Source organism: Psittacula echo (assembly GCF_963264785.1).
Source record: "Psittacula echo genome assembly, chromosome: 6".
Classification (NCBI taxonomy): Eukaryota; Metazoa; Chordata; class Aves; order Psittaciformes; family Psittacidae; genus Psittacula; species Psittacula echo.
Window position 1 is genome coordinate 79,210,968 of NC_137743.1, and position 21,249 is coordinate 79,232,216.

The 21,249-nt window shown below is 40.5% G+C and overlaps 1 protein-coding gene across 1 annotated transcript in view; it reads left to right on the plus strand.

Annotated features, from left to right (window-relative positions):
- LRRFIP1 (LRR binding FLII interacting protein 1) overlaps positions 1 to 21,249 on the plus strand; it is a 111,549-nt gene that overhangs the window by 83,236 nt on the left and 7,064 nt on the right. Inside the window, exons 11-19 of the mRNA XM_080622057.1 lie at positions 5,022 to 5,054; positions 6,225 to 6,350; positions 7,505 to 7,576; positions 9,456 to 9,626; positions 10,665 to 10,757; positions 11,230 to 11,322; positions 12,490 to 12,582; positions 13,041 to 13,182; positions 14,805 to 16,850. Of these exons, the coding sequence (XP_080478183.1) occupies positions 5,022 to 5,054; positions 6,225 to 6,350; positions 7,505 to 7,576; positions 9,456 to 9,626; positions 10,665 to 10,757; positions 11,230 to 11,322; positions 12,490 to 12,582; positions 13,041 to 13,182; positions 14,805 to 16,850 (2,869 nt within the window). The remainder of the gene's footprint in view (positions 1 to 5,021; positions 5,055 to 6,224; positions 6,351 to 7,504; positions 7,577 to 9,455; positions 9,627 to 10,664; positions 10,758 to 11,229; positions 11,323 to 12,489; positions 12,583 to 13,040; positions 13,183 to 14,804; positions 16,851 to 21,249) is intronic.

The following is a 21,249-nucleotide window of genomic DNA, read 5'->3' on the forward strand; positions in this document are numbered from 1 at the left end:
TGAGCCTGGCATGTTTAGGCTGAGATGGGCTTTTTAATAGGATTTGCTGTAATTTTTCTTACTTGAAATTAAATAAACTACCAGTGAAAAACAAGTATTTATACATCTCAAATAGACTCAGAATGTAGTAGTATTTATCTGAAGACTTTCTGAACAAAACAGCTTTTTCCATTTGAAGAAGTTGATCATGTTCTCAAGAGAAATAAAAAGGAAGACAGTAACAACTCTCACGGAAGCATTTATCAGCATGCTCAAGCTTTGCCTTCTCTCCCCTATGCTTACATGATTTATGGTAGGCTTGTAGCCTAGCCCATCCCCTGACAGTGTGGATGTGCCTTCAGCCCCTCCAGGGTAAGGCTCTGCTGGAGCAAAGAGACTGATAAGTTTGTTTGAGCAATGACGTTTGGCATAGCACTCATTCCTGAGCAAGGATACTGCTGACAAATCCACTTTAGACCTGACAAATTTCAGCCGTGTTTTCTCCCTGCGTATTGAAGGCTTATTGCTAATAGCTAGTGTTATGGTGGCTCTCACTGGAAAAACAAGCAGGAACTCTGTGTTACTGCCTGTCCCAGCCCAGCCGATCAGCCTGGTAAGATGGGGAGTGCAGGAGGGGTTATGCTGACTGCAGTACTTTTACTTCTTTTTCTTTAAATTCTAGTTTTTGTAGATACTGTCCTGTGTCAGTGCTGCCGATTGTAAGAATTTTTCTTCCATGTGGGATGTATTTCCATTTCAAACTGTGCTGTATTACTGTAAGAGCAGGAAATGATCTTAATTTGATTTCTCGCCCCAAAAAATGTGCTTGCTTTTATGAGGAAGTTGATCTAAGTGCTAGACCTCAGATGGAGCTGCGTAGTGACAGCCACGTACTGAACACACTGAAGTTGTCCCTATGCCTGAGTGTGGTATGTAGCACTGCTAAACTGCAAGTGTTTTGGATTTCCCTTCTTTAACCTTGTAGAGGAGGCTGGAAATTGTGCCTCAGTCCTAACTCTTCTTAAATAGATCTTTACTAGCAGCTGGAGCGTAATGCTTAACTCTCTCCAGGGCCTCTGGTCTCTTCAGTAGGCTTTCGAGGCTCTTGTTGGATGCACTGTGCTAGTGCTGGTGGGTCTCTCATTTTGGCCTCAGTACTCACTGGTGGCAAAGAGTTTCACAGGTTAAACTGTGAGCTGACTGTGAAGTAGAGAGAAACACTTTTCCAAGCATTACATTCTTATCTATGAAAAATAGGCAATAAATCCAGATGGAGACTTGTGGGATGGTTTGGTCATGTGGCTTCCAGCGGCACCAAGCCTCTGACGTTGCTGACATTTCCTTGTAGTGTAGCTCTGGATTTCTTCTGAAATCGTTGTCAGAAGGGGCTGGACTCTTATCCTGTTGTGCTTACTTTGCAGAGAACAACCCATTCCCCTTGCCAAAACAAAGATGTGCGTGCTGGAGTTCCCTGGAAAATCACTCCCTTTTCCTGCTTTTTTTATGCACTAAAATATAAAGTGCACGAGTTGTTGGTGAAGAGGAATGTATCCTATTTACTACAAGGGTGGTGAGGTGAGGCGCTGGCACAGGGTGCCCAGAGAAGCTGTGGCTGCCCCATCCCTGGCAGTGTTCAAGGCCAGGTTGGACACAGGGGCTTGGAGCAAGCTGCTCTTGTGGAAGGGGTCCCTGCCTGTGGAACTGGATGAGCTTTAAGGTCCCTTCCAACACAAACCAGTCTGGGATTCTGGGGTTCTGTCTCTAGGGACAGACCATACCTTTGTGGAAATGAAAACTGTGTAATGTTCTATGGATCTAGTATCATTAGGTGAATTCCTCTTTAGATGCCCTCTTCCAGCAAGTATTCTGTTAGTCGTTTATATCTGCATGCAGAGAATTTGCAGACCCAGGGTATTTGTATAAAGTGCCATGCTGAGTACCATACTGTGAAGGTGGAGAGGTTGTTTTCAGTCTCTTTAATCATTACAGTATTCTTTACTGGATGATAATACAGCAGGTAAGTTTTTGGGCAAGAATTTTGTGTAGTTTCAGATAAGCCTCTTTTTTCCTGACCTTTCTTTCTTTTGATTTCTTGCTGGATCAGATGCCAAAGGGCTTGTTGGGAACAGGGTGAAAGCTGAAAACCTGGGATTCCCTCTGGTGGCTGACTGCTGTTGGGAAGCACCATTTATCTTTTTTAAAGGAATGATAGATACCGTGAATACAGTAATTGAAAGATGAGTAAAATGAAAACTATATAAAATATTAATCTAAAATAGATTAATAGACCTCTGCCTTTCTGCAAGACACTCTTTATAGATCTTGGTGTATCACTGCCACATAACCATAAAATTTAATGCTGCTCGTTTCAGGTGGACTTTTTATTTAGGAAAGTGTTGTGTAGCAGGAGGCGTCTTTGTAATGAAAGGAGAGTGCATTAGAATGAGGAACTGGCTTTTTTCAAAGCACACTAGATTTTTACATGTTAGTATTTCAATCAATTGGCAGTGGTAATTACTGCCTTTGGCGAGAAAACCCTCAAGAGTTCATGGCACCAAACGGATGTGTGTATGAGAGCATTGCTCTCGTACAAAGTGGTTTGGTTTTATTGCTTTTTATTTTTAAGCTACCCCAACTTCAGAAGTTACTTGATAGCTTTAGTTATTAACTATTATATAGTTAAGAACCCCCTTAGAGAGTTATTAAAGATCGTTTTGCAATGAATGCGTAGCCAGCTTCAGAGGTGTGGTTGTGAGTGCTCTGAGTAGAACTGTCTACTATATGCTTATCCCTCAGCTCGCTGTCTTCAGCATTTTCCCCTTCAGAAGTGGAAGCTTTTGTCTGACTGATAATGCATCATTAAAACAATATCAATATTTGTTCCCTTCTTTATCTTAGTAAAAGCTGAGATTGCACTCTTCCTTCCCCTCCCCCCCCCCCCCCCCCCCAATTATAGAGGACATTCTGCAAATGTCTTAAGGAAAAGGATATCTTGAGTTGTGTCCTGAACCCATATGGTAGATTTTAGTCTGGTCTAACTCCAGACTAAATTTCTGGAGGTAGATTTGTGTAGATACACTAATCTTTGGTAACGTGACAATATTTACACTGTCTTGATAAACAACAACATAGTGTTTGGCCAAGCTTAGAAGGCTGCCAAATCCACACCTTGGAGTTATCTGGCATGAAAATAGGCTGTTTGCAAAAGGCAGTCCGTCTTGTCTGTTGGGTCTGAACTGAACTAACTGCCTGCATTAGTGACCTTCTCTTAGTGCAAATTCAGATTCCTCCCTCTCCCCCAGTACTTTGTCTCTTCATGGTCTTCATGAAGTTTATAATCTAGTGCTTTAAGTCTGGCTTTTTCTTCAAAGCTTAAGTCTTAAATTTCCTTAATGCTAATCATAGGGGATTTATGATATGTGTTGTCAATGTAAAAAGCTGATTTGGAATAGATACCTCTTAGTTCTGGAATTTTTTTTCATAGGGTGCCATTGGTAATAACAAGAAAAATTAGTGGGATCATCCACATATTATTCTGTGTAATTCAAAGGGAAAAAACAACCCTGTACCAAACGTGGACTGATTGGAAAGAGCTGTAGTTTCTGAGTGTGTTTTCAGTGACCCTGACTCTCAACCTCAGTATCCGCTGCCTTCCCCTGAACTGGATCTCTCCTGATTTTTTCTCCGCAGTCGTTTCAGAAACACTCCTCCCTTTGGCTTTCAGGCTCTTGATCTGGGGAAGCCAGGAATTTTCACAGAATCTTTTGGGAAACCGTCTTGACTGTGGTGCTGAATGTTCCCGGAGGAGGTTGACGTGTTCTGGACTTCATGAGTTCTGCTGAGCCTTTCATTTCATTCAGACCCTTTCACGCTCAGTTCGACTTTAGATGGAGATACTTACAGAAAGGTTCTGCTGTGAATCACTCCTGCTTTTGGGAACTTGTATATTTGTTTTGTTTCAGAACGTTAAGAAGTGGATAGGATGGGTTCCCATCAAGGAATAAACCAGATCTCTTCAGGGTGTATGTGGGCCTTACTCTATAACTCTTTTGAGCATTTGTGCTGTCAGTATCAATGGTAATTTTCTGTACTCTGAAATGCTACTTTGGCTCTGTTTTACTTCTTCTAGACTAGTTTTAGTGAAGATCTCCCTTTGGAGTTAGTACTAAAACCATAAGAGATGTTTATTTCAACTTTGAACTGGTCCCTGATATTTGACTTGAGGATCAGGTTTTGTTGTCTCAGCCTTTCTTGGATCTCTACTTGAAGCTGCAGTCACCTTTCATCTTGAGCAGAGAATACTCACAGAGTTTTTAAAGCTTTAGATTTCTTCCCCCAGCCCCCCACCCTCCCTTCCATTCGCATTCTTCTTTTGGGAGCTGTGAAGACACAGCACAGTCCGTCAGGTCTGACTTGGTTTCTTGATTTTTGCAACGGGGAGCGTGTGCTGGCAGGCTTCAGAGGTAGCCCTTTTTCAGGTAGGGTTCATAAATAATGTAACTTCAAGAAGCTATCTTGGTCTGGAAATGGATTGATCTCTCGGCTGAAAAACTTAACCTCTCTACTGAAGTAAATTGCTATTTGGGGTTCATTTGAGGCATATTTTTAAATGGACCCAAAGTAAATAAGACGTGTCTGCATACATCAGGACAGCAGTTGCATACAGCTGGGTTTATGTCTGGGGCTTTGAGTACAAGCCCATTGTATTCTTGCTTTGTTAACTCATAGATCGCGTGCCATCTTCGTGTTTGAAACATTGTCATGTAGAATATAGGAAAAAAATATTCCTCTGTCTTATTTAATAGACTGAATAGTTACTATTAATAAGTATATTCCACTTCATTACATGGAGCTTAGAAACTTGAGATGAATTGTCCAGTCAGGACACAGTGGTTCTGAGTGAGCTGGCTGCTTTTTAAGTGCCTAGAAATTGCTAGAGAAGAGTCTTCAGAGTTTAAGAATTCCCTTTCTGATATCTTAACTGCCTTTACGTGTCCTTTTTTGATTGCATTAATAAATCCTTCTTAATCTTTGTTTTACAGATTGAGGAAAGGCCAGAAAAAGACTTTGAGAAGGTAAGAAGGATCTTATGAATTAGTCTGACAATAGTGCTTTCTTCACATTCTTTTTGTAAATAGAACTCACGGTAAGTGTACAGAAATCTTATATAAAATCCATTGTGGGGCATAAACTTGACTTCATAGAATCCCAGACTGCTTTGGTCTGGAAGGGACCTTAAAGCTCATCCAGTTCCAGCCCCTGCCACAGGCAGGGATCCCTTCCACTAGAGCAGCTTGCTCCAAGCCCCTGTGTCCAGCCTGGCCTTGAACACTGCCAGGGATGGGGCAGCCACAGCTTCTCTGGGCACCCTGTGCCAGCGCCTCAGCACCCTCACAGGGAAGAACTTCTTGCTTATGTCTAACGTAAATGTGCCCTGTTTCAGTTTGAACCCATCACTGCCAGGGATGGGGCAGCCACAGCCTCCTTGGGCACACTGTGCCAGTGCCTCACAGGGAAGAGCTGCTTCCTAGTATCTAATCTAAATCTTCCCTCTGTCAGTTTAAAGCCATTCCCCCTTATCCTGTCACTGCATGCCCTTATAAAACGTCCCTCTTCAGATTTCTTGTAGGCCCCCTTAAGCTATTGAAAGGAATTGTTGAAACCTTCTTTTATTACATTTTTGAAGGTGAACTTTTCAACCACTGGTCATTCAGATGTTGAGTAGTTGCCCTTTCAGCTAGCCTGAAATTGCTTTAGGCCAAGTCACATGAATACTGTGTTTGTTTAGTACATTTTAATTACAGTATTATGTAACAATAACTAATTAATAATAAAAGAGGAGAATACTGCAGTGAGGTAATGCAGAACCCTCACTACAGTAAAACAGTTAATGTGGCTACTGCTGCAGAGTAGATAAGCATCCATCAATGGAGAGAAGCTACAAAGTGTATTATTACAAGTTTTGAAAGTATCTGGCAAGATGATACTAGCCCCTAAAGACTTTTTGTCTAATTAAGAATTAATAGCTGGAAGCTAATTCATGCAAACTCCTATTACAGTAGTGTTTAAATACATCTGATCTGTCTTTTCTCCTTAGTTTCCCTTGTTAAATCTTCATCGAACCTTCACAATTTAGAAGTGCAAGGGTTGGTAACATGTATATTCAAACAACCAAACAAACTACAAAAGCACAGTGTATCCAGAAAAGAAAAAGTTCTAACCATTTTAACTGTGTGTGATTGTAGGGAGCACGTACTGTCTCAAGTTTATCAGCAGCTACCTTAGCTTCTCTGGGTGGGACTTCTTCACGAAGAGGCAGTGGGGATACGTCCATCTCAGCCGATACGGAGGCATCTATTAGAGAAATAAAGGTGAGAAATACTTCAAACCAGAATAAATTATTACATATCCTTTAGACTTCTTTCCAGGAAAGAAACTGGTTTGTCCTCCCCTCCTGTCAGTTCTGCCCAAGTGAATTGTATGCTGTAAATGAAAAATGAATAGCTTTGCTAGAGACATGCTGCTGGGAGCTACTGTGTATTGCAGGAATATTTGGGTGTATGATAGCAGAACAGACTGATCATAATAGACACATCTCATCCTAAGCTAATGAAATAGGAAGTGGACTCAGTAGAGCACACTGATGGGAGACTGAAATAAGGAAAGAAGCACTGCATTTGCTGGGTGCTAATTTGGGGAGGAGGCTGTATTTTTGTAATCTAATTTATGACTCCGTGAAGCATGAGCATGAGCAAATAGCGACACAGTCCAGTGTCTGTATCATTGAGTGCTAGTCTGGGTAGTCCATAGCTAAATTGTTATTGGAATCTGGTTTTTCTTAATGTTCCCTTCTGAAGACTGTTTTAAAATGAGGAATCTGGATTCTGTTAACTTTCATGCATCTGACTTAAAACTCTGCTGAAATTACAGCCAGTTAAAACATCTGGATTTGTCTTGGGGCCTCAGATAGAAGCAGGTCTGTCCCAGTTTCATCACTGTAAAACAGCTGAAAGATAGTCATCTGCTTGTAATCAAGGACAAAAGAGGAGAGAGACTGGAAAATAGGACTTCTAATTAAAGTGTGTGTGACGGATGATTTTCATTGCACAGCCTGTATTTCAGGCTTGCTTTGGCAGCTCTTACCCTTGACACCAACTTTCCTCCAAGAGGGTGGAATCAGTGGAAGGGGCAGAGAAGGGCTGTGTGGCTGGGCTGTGTAACTGCTGGAGGCTTTGAAGCTGGGCCTGCATCTTGTCCTTAAATTGAAGATGTCCAGAAGAGAGGTTGGGGCAGGGGGGTTGGGTTTGCTTTGGGTTTTTTTTCCAGTTAGGAAGAGCAGAATTTAGCATAAACTTGTAATCAAGGAATTTCAGTGTCTGGTGAGGCTTCAGTTCAGGATCAGGCCCCTTAACCTGCGTGGTAGAAATACTTACGTGAGACTTTTGAACACTTTGCTTTTCCTTATCGGCTGCACTTCTCCTTGTTGGTTTGTGGCATCATTCACCTTTCTCACCATTTCTCTCAGGATATCTATGAGTTAAAGAACCAGATTCAGGATGTAGAAGGAAAATACATGCAGGGACTGAAAGAAATGAAGGTACTGGTTTATTGCAGCCTGGAGTGTGATCATTAACACTAGCTAAACATGCAGAGAGTCCATGTGGGACCTAGAACTGACCTTGCATGCTTTGCTTTTGTCTGGGAGGGCTTGTAACTTGTGTGAAAAGCATTTCAGGAACTGGAAAATACCTGTTCTGATCTTGAGTGATTGTGGTGAAAAGTGCTTCCATCTGTTAACTGAAAGGCCGCTGATTACAGTTGCATGTTGTCTTTGCTGTTTGGAAAGGTAATCATTTTGCTAGCAAATTAAAATTACTAGAGGTTTTCTATATATATAGTTTTCTAATCCAGGAAACCTCCCAACACTGGAAATGAGCTAGAACTCCTGTCATACAGTTCTCTGAAAAATTGGAGTTTAAAAGCTTGTTTGGTTTTGCTTTAGTAAGGTCCAGCATAACTTTGGAAAGTTGGAAACCTGTGCCAGTGTCTCACAGGGAAGAACTTCTTCCTAATATCTAATTTAAATCTCCCCTCCATCAGTTTAAAGCCATTCCCCCTTGTCCTGTCGCTGCATGCCCTTGTAAAAAGTCCCTCTTCAGATCTATTTTAGGCACTTTTAGAGTCACTTTTAGTATGTCCCTTTTCAATTCATGTCTCTTAGACTGCTTTTTGTGGTGAAGATGCTAAGAAACCAAACATAGCATGCTGAAAGAGTGATGCAGCAACTATCTCAGCTTCTTACTTGCATATACTTCCTTTCTGGTTACTTTCTGAGGTTTGATCCTAACGCTGTTTCCAAATCCTGGTGGTGTTCCTGTGTCTGGTGTTTCTCATCCTTGGTCTAGAAAGTGCACCAAAGCACAGTTTGTGTTTGGAAGTGTACAAATTCACATCCTTAAAGACAAATCATCTTACTTCTCAAAGCAAAAGTAGACTAAACTAATTCAGACTTTCAGATGACTTTTGCTATCATTTCAATACTGTAATTCCCAGTTCTGTTTATTGAATGAAAAAGGAAGTATATGAAACTCACCTCTGCTTTAGATGTAATTATTAGGATTACTTAAGTTGCAAGAGAAATTGCTTGACCTGTAAACTGAAATCTTGACATCTGTGCCTTCCTTGTTTGCGTATTTGCACTGTTTTATGTAACTCTTTCATTTCTGTAGTAAAATCAAATAGTGCAAAGTTTGACTGCACGAACACAGAGAATTATCCTGATCTTTATTTTGCCATCATTTATTGTTATAAATATCCTGGTATCTTATATTCAGGTCATGTTGGTAGGAGGGGTTTTCACGATACTGGGAATTGTGACTTGCAGAATAAATTTGTAAAGAAGGGATGAGATCCAGAAAACGTAATGAAAAATGATACATCAGGTCATAGGAGCTGCAACTTTTTCACCATGAATTCTAATTCCAAGTCAGTATATTCAGTAGTTCCCACACTTCCAGGATCCCTGCAGTTTGGGTGAAGTGGCTGTCAAACTGCCTCAGTTTAAGGCCTAAGGTCATCTAAAATGATCTTAAATCAAGCCCAGTTTACCTTTAAGAAAACCCAACCAATAGTTCTGCGTGTCATCTTCAGCAGCTGCTTTGAGCTGCCAGCGTGCAGGGGCAGGGGAGGAGGGGAAGGAAGAAAACTGAGAAGGCAGAAGCTGAAGCAAGCAGCAGAGAACAGGAAACATTTTATCCGTCCTGAGGTAAGGTTCCTTGCTTGTAAACAGAAGTCTGGTGGGAACAGGGGAGGTTATCCTCACCTTGGCACAGTTGGTAAGCATCTCTAGCACATGATTACACTGGTTTTGCTGGGAGTACTGAGCATACTTGTGATTTAGCATTTAATGTTCTCATTGAAGGTCTTGGTTGGCAAAGGATCCTTTATAGCTCACTGTGGTTGCTTATTCTTTGCAGGACTCTCTAGCCGAAGTTGAAGAGAAATATAAGAAGGCTATGGTGTCAAATGCTCAACTAGACAATGAAAAAACAAATTTCATGTACCAAGTAGATACCCTGAAGGATGCGCTCTTAGAGTTAGAAGAGCAGCTGGCAGAGTCCAGGCGGCAATATGAAGAAAAAAGTAAAGTAAGTATCATAGCAGTGGCATGTTACCCAACGGAGAGGTTTTCTGAGGGGGCCAGAGTCCTCTGGGAGGAGGCAACCAAAATGCTATTGAAGATTTTAACTAAGTTATTGTTTTAGTTACTGTTAAAGCAAGTGGAATAGCAGCTTGTAATATGCTTGTGGTCATACAAATGGAAATCTTCCCTGAGTTTATGTCTTACACAGCAATTTCTGAAGCAGTTAAGAAATGTTTTATATGGCAAGGCTATATTGATATTATCACATGTCCTTTTATATTGCATCTTTAAATTCAGAGGGTTTGTTCATAGTGACTTCTGGAGCATTTTTACATACAAAGCTCTCTTCAGAAGGCTTGTGAGAGAGTTCTGCACAATTGAGTGTTCAGTTCAGTTTAATGTTAATTCAGCATCTGACAGCGAGTGGGTTGTGTTAAATAATAAAGCTGGGGCTTGTGTTAGCTTTTCAGAACTGGCTTTTTAGCTTGTGGCATTTGACTGTAGTGCACTTCAAAACACACAGTTCCTGGGAGATAAGTGTGGTACGACGGGTTGGTTTGGTTGGGTTTTTTGGGTGCTTCGTTATTTTGTTGTTTCATTGCGGGTCGGGGATTGGTGGTGGTTTTTATGGAGGTTGTTTTGGGGGGTTTTTGGTGATGGGAGTTTTTGTTTGGTTGGTTTTTCCTTGCCCACAGTGTCTAGCTAACTTTTACTACATGGCTATGTGGAAAGGTTGAATTCCCATCCAGTCATCTGTGAAGTCTGTAGGATTTGAGATGCTCACTGCCAGCCTGCTGCTCAACTTATGAAACTGGCTAAATGATGTCTGCCACTTCTCTATTTGTTGGAATAATAGTTTCTCAGAAAAAACACGAATAAGACTGTACAAAAAATTGTACTCTTAGGGGATTGTGATTAGAGGAATATTCAAGCATTGCACTGCAATAAGCATTTTCTTTGTGTTTGGGCTTATTTTCTCTTTTTTTTTTTTCATGGGATGCTATTTTTGATCAATCAAAATCTCATTAATATTTCATTATAGGAATTTGAGAGGGAGAAGCATGCTCACAGCATATTGCAATTTCAGTTCATGGAAATCAAAGAGGCTTTGAAGCAAAGAGAAGAAATGCTTGCAGTAAGTAACTTTTTTGCTTTAATGGCTCCTTTGATTGGTATGTTCCCAGTTAGCCATAGGAGTGTGGAACGTGAGGCACAGAGAATTTTATTCCCTACTCAAGCTTCTCACCTGAAGAAATGTTAGTGTTTCAGTCCAAACAGGTTCGAAGCTGGCTAGTGGAAATAGCACTTCCCTAAATACTAGCTGAAGTGGGACTTCTTTTCTTGCCTTGTCCTGAAATGAGCTGTGTTATGCCAGCTGTTTGTGGAGATGCAGAGGAAACTGATGGAACAGTCTTAATTGTTTCAAGTCAACTTGTGACTTGTAAGACTGTCTTCAGGAGCATAGGTTTAGTTCATATGTCAGAAACAGTACATACATAGATAGCCTTTAGCATCTGACTTGTTTCATTCTTTGGCATCACTGCGATCTTGACCTTCTTTGTTAACCTCTTATCTGCTTTCTGTCTTGTTTTGCTCCTGTCTCTCAGGAAATCCAACAGCTGCAACAGAAACAGCAGAGCTATGTCAGGGAAATTTCTGATCTTCAGGAGACAATAGAGTGGAAAGACAAAAAAATAGGGGTAGGCCTGTCATCTCCTGCAATGTTCAGAGTGCTCCTGTTGTTCCGCCAGCTGCCCTGCTTTTGCAAAACCTCATGAATATAATCCTCCTTAGTGACTTTGCTTTGTGTGGCTGTCTCACTGTCTTACCAATGAACTAGCAAATAGGAAATTTTTTCTTTGGCAAGTATCATGAAATCCAGTAAAAATTTAGCAGCTGATCTGATTCCAAAACCCAGGGTCATTTATTTGCTGTGGTGCAGTATTTCTGTTTGCTATATTGAGAAAGGAACTGCTATTTATAATGCAATTCCATCAGCACTGAATTTTTCCTTATTCAGATTTAATCTGCATACTGAGCAGAAATAGTAGTATAGAGCTATTTATGGGCTATTGGGATGAAAGTCTTTAAACCTTTCTTGCTTCTCATCCCTTCCCACAGCCTGCTATCAAAGGCAAATGAAAGTCCGCTCTTACAGAAAAACTTGGATTTCTTTTCTAACAATGGGCCAAAAGACTTTTTGAATATGGAAGGAAAAAGAAATCAGGGAAGTTGCCTGTTGTGATACTTGCAATGGCCAATAACTTGTAGCGACTTGAAACTCAAATGTGTAATTTTTGTTGCTGTTCTACTTGTACTTCCATAGAAATATTGGGGAGGGTCAGTAGCAAAATACGCATTTGCACATGGTACATCCGAGTCTAATGGTGACAATGTCAGCTTTCAAATTAATTGAAATGTATTGCACCAGATGGAGCAACCGTGGAATAAAAAGGCTGTTAAAATCTGCTGGCCCTGCTTTCAAGCTGTTCTGTTAACACATGGGAATGGCACTGCTTCTTCAATGGGCATGTTGAAGTAACATAGGTATGAATTAACTTGTCTAGAAGATATGAGTGGATCCTCATTTGGAGGATCCCTAAGGAAGGATAGGGCTCAAAATGTCTTCAGTAGGAATTCCTGGTTATTGAATAAGCTGTGCCTTTCTTGGATTGGAAGCTTATCTATGTGTATGTAAACTCGGTCCTTTAATGTGTAAACTTTACCTTTTTCATACGTGCCACTTCCATCAATCTCTGAATATCTTAAATCTGCTCATTCCTGTTTACACCTGCTTTTCATGGTCTTTACTTCTCTCCCTTCCTTTCTTTGCATCTCCTCGCCCTCTGTCTGTGTTGGGAACTCAGGCGTTAGAGAGGCAGAAAGATTTCTTTGATTCCATAAGGAGTGAGCGGGATGACCTTAGAGATGAAGTGGTTGTGCTGAAGGAGCAACTGAAGGTATGCAAGAGGCGTGAAAGAGATTTCTATTCAGCATCTGGCCTTTCCCTCCTGTACATTTGTGCAGAAAATTTGAATCCAGGTCGGCAGCAAAAATTCTGTTTTTCATGTTGCCTATAATTTGCCATTACAGGAATTTTTCCTTCCCCCTAATGTTGACTGTGAACTCGTAGTATGGACTGTAGTATTAAGTAGTTGCTTTTGTAGAAGATGCTTCTTTGAGGAACATTTTATGCAGCAAATGTGTGGTTAACGAAGCAAAGAGCTGGGATCACATGCTTTTTTCATACTGGCCAAACTGAAAATTGTAATATTCTGTGCTCTTTTCTGACTTCCAGCCTTGTTTAGTGGAACCATTGAAGCAATTGTTTATTCAGAATGTCAAGGACAAGAACACTTGAACAGTCCCCCCCTTTCTGAGCAGCAGACTCTAAAGCATTGCTTTTACTTCTCCACAGAAACATGGAATAATCCCAGATTCTGATGTAGCCACCAATGGGGAGACATCAGACATTCTTGGTAACGAAGAACACTTGGATTCTTCCAAAACTGTTCCAGGCACAACTCAGGCATTGAAGACTGGAGGGGATGGGATGTTAGGTAAGTGCTGTATCTATTCATACCTTTCTGTCTGTCCATTCATTCATCTTTGCTTGGAGTTTGGGCATTTGTTAGTGGGACAATTAACACATCACGCAGCATGCTACATTTTAAATCACTTACTGTGCATTTTTCCGCATGATTTTCATGATCGCTTCCAACTATTTTGTGCAGTTTCCTGCAAAGGCAGACTTAATTTCCCATTCAAGGTGATAAAGGGTGAGAATACAAACATTACATTACAGATAAATTGCAATCATTCAGATTCCTATTTAAAGGCTGAATTTGAATAGCGCCGCAGAGCAATCCGACTGCTGTTCAGTAGTTTTGAACACATACGTTAAAGAATCAGGAAAACAAAAAAAGAATTTGTTTCCTTTAAAAAACTTGTTTGTGGGTTCATTTATATACCTGAGAACTGCGGCTGCTGAACAACAGTGCTGGGCACTATTAAAACACACTAACATATGAATTCTTTGTTCTTGGTGTCCTGTACTATTGAGCAGGTAATATTAACGCTTCCACATTTTTACTTGTTATGTTAACGCTGTTAAATTCAAAGAGTATAACTGAGATGGGTAGCATTAAGAAGAAATCTGGTTGGCAAAACCATTCTTATGGAGTGGTGATGAATGGCCACTCCGAGAACTATTATACTAGTGTAAGAAAAGGAAATAGTAATTATTTGTTGTTGTTCTAAATGAACATGCTAATAAATAGCAACAGGCAGTCAATGTTGCTTTGAGCTTTTGGCTGCTTTTTCCTCAGTCAGTTTTTGTGTGCAAACAATATGGAACATGAAAACCAAGGTAAGGGTCTATTTTTAAGTGTCATATGTTCTCTCTCTCTCTCTATCTTTATTCTGGGTTGGTTGAGTTTTGGGTTTTTTTGTGACCCAAAAGCTAACTGCTGAAACCACAAACACTGTTGTTTTAATACCCATTGCTTCTAAATTATAAGTTGAAGGAAAACTGTTTAAAACCCCTCCCCAAACCCACAGAAGTCCCTATCCTTTTGGGTGGATCAAGTGGCTGTAAAGGGCACTAAGTATACCTGAGCTTTGGTAATGCTAAATAGCTGAACCATTTGCTTGCCAATCAGATTTTGCATTCAGTGTTTGTCATATACACTGATCATGATGTCCGTTCATGACGCTTAGGAACAAAATATTTCTGAATAACCCTTCATTACTTCATTATAATGGTATCAGACACACACTCCTGCACACATAAAGTGGTGTCAGGATTAAAGCTGTAAAGGTTATTGCTGAAGGAAAAGTAATCTTTACTGTAGTGTTACCTCTGCAGGTATTACCGCGCAATTGCACTGCTTGAAACAGTTGTTCTCAGCTACAAAAGCTGTAATTCACACAGCCAAGAGCATAAATCTTTTGACTTTACAAACCCACAAGTCAGCACCAAAGGCTTCTTGCTTTGAGAGGGTGGTGGTGAATTTCACTATCAAAAACCTGGACCCTGACTAATTCAGTCACTGCTTTGCCTCGCATAATTGGCAAAAGCTGATCTTTTATTAACCTATTCTTTGATTCATTCTCTTTCGGGTTTAAATGGGGAGGTAAGTGCTGTGGTGTGGTCCCTTCAACTTTCTTAATGGTCTTTTAGGCAAAGCCAGTGAAGTGGACATGAAAAATGAGATTTTGGAGGATATGGGGAAAAAAGAAATCTTGCAGAATACTGAGCATGAGGAACACAAAGAGGAGTCTGAGGAGCAGGAATTGCATGCTGATGAAAATGCAAAGGCACAAAAAACGGTTGAAGAATGCGATGCCCTGTCAACAGTGATGTTACCAGATAGTAGGTTTACAGTACAAATTCAAAGCCTTACAGAACACGTATCAGGGAGTACTTCTTCAAATGATGCAGATGATTTGAGAAAGGTGGCAGAGTCTGCAGGCACAGCAGTCCGGCAGCCTGTCAGTACAGAGGCTGAACACTGTGACTTAAATGGAATGCCAGATCAGAACTTGGAGGTGGGCTGTCTGCAATGTCATCAGATGTTTGAGACTCCTCAGGAAATGGATTGTGACCTAGGTACAGAGCGGGAACTGGAAAAAGCTGCACCCCAACAGCAAGAACAAGAGGATCTTAAAAGTAGCCATGTCCTGAGTGATAATGAAATGGATCAAGAGGCCAGCATCACAAGCGAGAGCTGTGAGTTGGTTTCTAACCAGGCAGGGCTCCCAGAGGTTACAGCAGCAGGCTTAGTTAGTGAAGAGGTAAAAGTGGAGAGCAACACTGAGGCACTCCAGCACTCAGAAGAAAGTGTCAAAAAACAGGTTACAAGTGTCTTGGAGGAAAAGTTTGTTGAGAGCCAAGACTGTACCGATGGAAGAACTGGAGAAACAGGTGATAGAGCTGAACAAGAAAATGAGGTTGGGAACATGGTTGAGGGTCATTCAAGGGAAACAGCGCCTGTGGGTGTGGAGGGGATGGAGGCATGTGGAAGTGGTGGGCCAGCAGCTGAAATTGAAAAGGAAGGCGGAGGCCATCAGGCATTTATTCAGCCAGTTTCTCCAGAGGACAGTCCTTCAGCATCATCAGAGAAACAAAATATGCAGTATGAAACTGAACTTGAAAATGCTATGGCTGAGAAGGATGGACAAAAGGAAGCATTAACAGAAGAGATGGAGATGTGTTCGGATTCTGCAAAAACAGACAAGCAAGATAAGGTCTCTGTGGAGGCTGTGGACTGTATTACTGAGGTAGAAGCAAGTGTTCTACAGCAGGCAGAGTCAGACAGAGAGATTGTGATGCAGGTGATGACTCAGGAAACCAGTTTTGACCCAAGTCTTTTGGATGACAAGATTAAGGAGTCAGAATTGGAAACAGGGGATGAGTCTGGGAAAGAAAAGGAAAGTAGGACAGAATGGGTAGAAGATAGAAAGCTGAAGGTAGGAGTTCAAACTGTTCAGTCTAGTGAAGAAGCAATAGGTGAGACAGTAGGAGAAAAAAATACTCCTTTCAAAGGTGAAGCACAGAATGTAGTTAAACAAGAGGAAGGTGAATCCAAAGAGGAGTCAACTGTTGATGTTAGTGAAGCTACTGAAAACAAAGTTTATAAAGAAACACTGGGAGAAAATGAGCAAGAGTTAGAGCTTGCAGACCACCATGATGGTGGATGTACTTCTGAAGAAGGTGCAAATGATTCCCTGGTGCAGAAAGCTGAGTCGGATGCAAATGTTAGTGAACACATTAAATTGGAGGATCAAGCCAAGGAAGGACTGGAAGGTGATGGTGATGTCTTTGATTTTGATGAAGAGTCAAATCAGATTCTAGAAACTGATAAAAAATGTGATGAAGAGAAAGCTTATACACAGAAATATGAGGGTGATGGAACAAAGGGTGCTGCTGGAAAAACAGCCCAAACAGATGAAGCTGGAGAAGGAAAAGGCAAAATAGAAACTGAAGACATCTTGACTAAAGCTGACAGCTTGCAACAAAAAAAAGCTGATGAGGCTGAAGAAACAGGGGAAGCATCATGGAAAACTGAGGAGAAGACTGATGTGATGGAAGACGAAATCAAAGCATCAGATTCTAATAAAGTAGAAAAAAGACCAGATGAAAATGTTATGGAACAGGATTTGGAAAGTGCTGGCACTAACAGGGAAGAAAGCAAGGAGGAATTGCAGAGTGGTAGAAGGGGCAAGGGTAGATCCAGAGATGACTGTACAATATCCTAAGTTCAGAATCCCAAGACTGCAAAAGCTACATGCCATTTGATCAGTCCCAGTACAGAAGCATGCACTTTGCACAATACATCAGACCTTAAGAATATTCTTAAATTGAGGGGTTTTTTTATAGGTAACTCTCATCATAATACAATGTTATGTAAGTGGTAATGATGCAAATAGTAAGTTACTCACTGACATAGCTGGCCACAAGAAATTGTGCGTGGGTTCATTATTGCTTTGTCTCAGATTAAAAGTTTATCACTGAAAAAGCAAGCTTCACAGATCTTCACTATCTTGTCATTAAAACACTTCTAGTGTGGATAACTGCTACTGAGTAATTTCTATAGGAAATTCTGTTTTTCTAGCCTAGATGATAGATGTCTTAAATGTACTTAATGTGCCCTTTGTGCACTCATGCGCATACTTACGTGTACTTGCGCACATGAGATCTACAGTAAGTACATTACCACTTCATGAAGGAACTCAGTGGATCAGCAACACTGATGTGATTTTAGCCTTCTTTCCAAATGATTGAAGCCTAGGAACCAATTTAGGTTTTTTTCCCCCATTGGAAAAAGAAGCTCCTCTCATTCCATTTTTGTGTGTTTCTCATATGGTCATAGTTCCAGATATAGTTAGGTCACTTTGAACCTGTTCAGTCTAAACACTTCGGAGGGACAGTATTCAGTTTGAGGAAAGCACAACATACAGGTCTTAGTTTGCTGAAGGGAATAAATATTACATGTTTACTTCATCTGAGCACCTTGCACCACAATAGGCCTTTACTCTATGGCTCACATGGGGTTTTTTCTTTTTTTTTCTGAAGAAAGTGTCAATACACTCTGTAATGTATGCTTAGATTTGCTATCAAATACTGTCTAGTTATGAACATATAAAATAACTATTTTTTCCAAGAAGATTTTTGTTTAAAATTGCACTTCTTTATAAACTTTTTTTTTTTTTTTTCAATCTATGATTCTGAAAAAATTCTTTATCTCTGGAAAATTCTTACCTCTTCCTTTCTGGAAAGAAGATAACTTTGCATGTCTTAATTCTCACTGGACATCAGACCAAAGACTATTGCTATTATGTATAGTAGCCCCGGTGCCTTTTTGAAAAGCTGGATTGCTTTAAATTGCTGGCATATATTAAACACTTTGACTCCATTCTTGCATTTTTGCTAGTGCTTGGGAGGAAGAGCATGTTTTGTGTACTTAAAAATCCATTTAAAGTTGTTCTAAGCAATGAACATCCCAAGGAAACGCAAATTGAGGAATTGGGGGGGGGACGACTATGGAAGGTTGTATTTGTGATGTTGCAAAGCTGATGGATTACAAACAGACTGCAGAATGTCAAGATGTATATCAAAGTGTACTGAGCTGTATATAATTGAAATAAACGTATTTTATACTCTAATTGCCTGTCTAGAGCACTGTTTATAAACCTGCATCAATATTTGTTTGAATCTGTATAATTTAAAAAACGTTCTTTCTGCAGCTTTGTCTAAATTGATTGTGTTGCACTACACAGCTAGAAGACCTGTTTTACTAGGAATGGGCAGCCTTGGTGTTTGAAGACCTTTAATATATGATAGCACCCTTTACAGTTCTGTTACAGGTCTACAGTTAACCTGTACCTCTTTTTTCATACGGCTTCTCTCCAACTTAGAACAGTTCCACTGTGGTTTCTGTAAGTACTAGCAGTTGTACTTAAGGGTTTACCTTGAATGCTAATCTAAAAAGTCATAGATCTTAAAAGCATCTTTCATTACGATATGGTAGTGTTTATTTAAAGATTTGTCTCTGCTGTACATGAAACATTAATGCATGGTTTAATGTTGAAAGTAGTTTAAATGTATTTGTATTTAAATGCTAAATACAGTTAAATGTATAATTAAACATCCTTACCAGGCTTCACCTATACTTGTGGATGGATCCATAAGCAACTCTCCGTGAAATTAGGCACATGCCGGCATTTCCTGTATTTTTCATACCAGTTTGTTTCTAATAGAAATGCTTCTGGAGAGCTGAGGAGATAGTGAGCTAATTTGAACTAGTTTTTCCACTCCAGAAAACAAAGCATCTGTAAGAGAGGTCCTTTTTAAAGCTGAGTCAGAGAAGGAGAAACAATTCTAGTTTTAACTGTCCGTGTACCAGCTTTTATCCCACAGTAAGTGTCTGACTCTCAGCGAAATTAGAGTAGGAGCAAGAACATTGACATAGGTGAGGTACTAGAAATCCATCCGTGAATGTTACTGCTTGGTACCTCTGTTGATAGCTGGTTGCTGACTTCTGGAATTGGGCAAGTACCACAGAGGAAAAGGTCACTGTTTTCTTTTACCTCTTTCGTTTTTGCCTGAGTATATACGCACATTGAGTGAGAGGCAGAGGTCTCCCAGATAAATCAGCTTGAAGGTAAAGGGAACTGCTAGATGTTCTATTCAAAATTGAGTAATTTAAATATTATATGCCAGCTAGCATTGAGTGAAATGTGTGCCATTAAACAGGGAGAGGAGACGGTGTCTCAGGAGGAATTGCCTAGAAAATGCATCTTTCATAAAGTTACACAATTGAGAACAGTTTTTGGCATTTTCCCTGTCATATCTAACGGAAATAAGAAAAGATGCAATCTGTCCCTTTCTTTATTGGTTTTGACTTTCAAGGACAGCGAAATACCAAATCAGTCTTTTCATAGTCTGACGTGAAACCAAGAAATCATATGAGAGGACCTAAAACCAGGATTCATATTTTCTGCTGTTATGTTACCCATTTTGCTTTGGGCAGGAACAATCTTATGAGCGTCACCCACAGTGTGTAAGACTTTTGTCTCTCAAAATAGCTCCATAGCTCCAAATGCTCACTGGGTTTTCTGTTTCAGACCTGGTGATTGTCACATGTGGCCTCTAATCCCGATTTGTGCATTACTATGAATTTGGAGCTAGCCTGAAGTGCTTTCAAAAGCAGTAGCTGAAGAAACTTGTTTGCTTTATTCAGCAAGTAGTAGTGAAAAACCTTGGTCAATGTTTTCTTATTACAGAAAAGAACAGGCCTCCTGTTGCTCTCAAAATCAGTATTGCAAGCTTGTGTCTTCTTAAGCTTATGCTCATTCACTGACCCAGCCTTCTGTCCCCAGCAGTGTCCCTCTTTGGGAAAGAAGGGAAAGCATTTCTCAGAGTTTGTTATTGTTGTTTCCTGGTGATCCAGAATAAATTGGGAGATCTGGGAAAGGAGTATTATCCAACCTGCTATTGATCTCCTAGTTTGATCCTTGGAGGCTGTAATGAGTAGCTGCTTGGGGCTGCTGGTATGATTTCAGGGGATGTTTTCCCATCCTCCAACTGCAGTTTACCCCTTGCAATTGCATTGGGATTAGTTACTTTCTGGGCCATACATCATGCAAATAATTTGTGTTAAAATCAGCTGCTTCCCACCCTGTGCTCCTCTCCAGGTAGGAAGATACATCAGGGATCGGTGGCTGATTAGGGGGTGTTAGGTCAACTGTGCCACTGGAACAGCACCCTAGTTAGTAATACCTTGAGTCAGTTACAGTATCAAAGGAATAAGAACAGTAATTTGACTTGCAAACAGGCCTGTACAATAGCACTAGACACTGGTAACCACCCCCACACACCCTGTGTCCTGCTGTCTCCCAGGCCTTCCCAGGGCCCAGCTCCTTCCATCAGCCTTTTGTTAAGCTCTTTGAAATGAAAGCCATGTGTTGGTGCAGTGACTAGCCAGGGAATTATGTTACCAAAGTTAAATCTAAGTGAGATCAATGTCACACTGCCATTGTTCATCTTTGCATGTGAAATAAGGATGGCGACACTTACAGATGACCATTTTAATTAGCTGCTTTGCCTCCTAATTCAGTAGATTGCTCTTTTCTTCTCACCTGTCCTCAAGGTCCTCATATCCTTGATTTGTTGGAAAAATGTCTCCTAACTGCAAAATTAAGGTGACTGCAGAGATACCTATTAAAGCTAAAGTAAGTTTTCTGTGTTAGTGTGAGGTTTTAAGAGAATGAGACCTAAGAGACTTTTGCCCATGCATGCAGAAAAATTTTCTACACGAATGGCAGTTTTAGCAAACTGATTTTTTTCTGAGGTCTTGTAAATCCTGATGCCAGTGTGTGATCTGCCCCAGTGGGGAGATGTCCATAATGGATGAAGAGAGAACTGATGGTGAGACAGATTTGAAGGTCCATCCCAAAACACAGGGAAGGGGGCTGGAAGAAGCTGATGCGCTTCTTTACTGGAAACTAGAGGAGGTGTTCTTTTTTCAGGCAGGCATTCTTCACCCCACGGCAGCAGTTATGTTAATGAAAGTCACTTAGCTGAGTACGTGACTAAGTCATTTTCAGGATCAAGATGGATTATT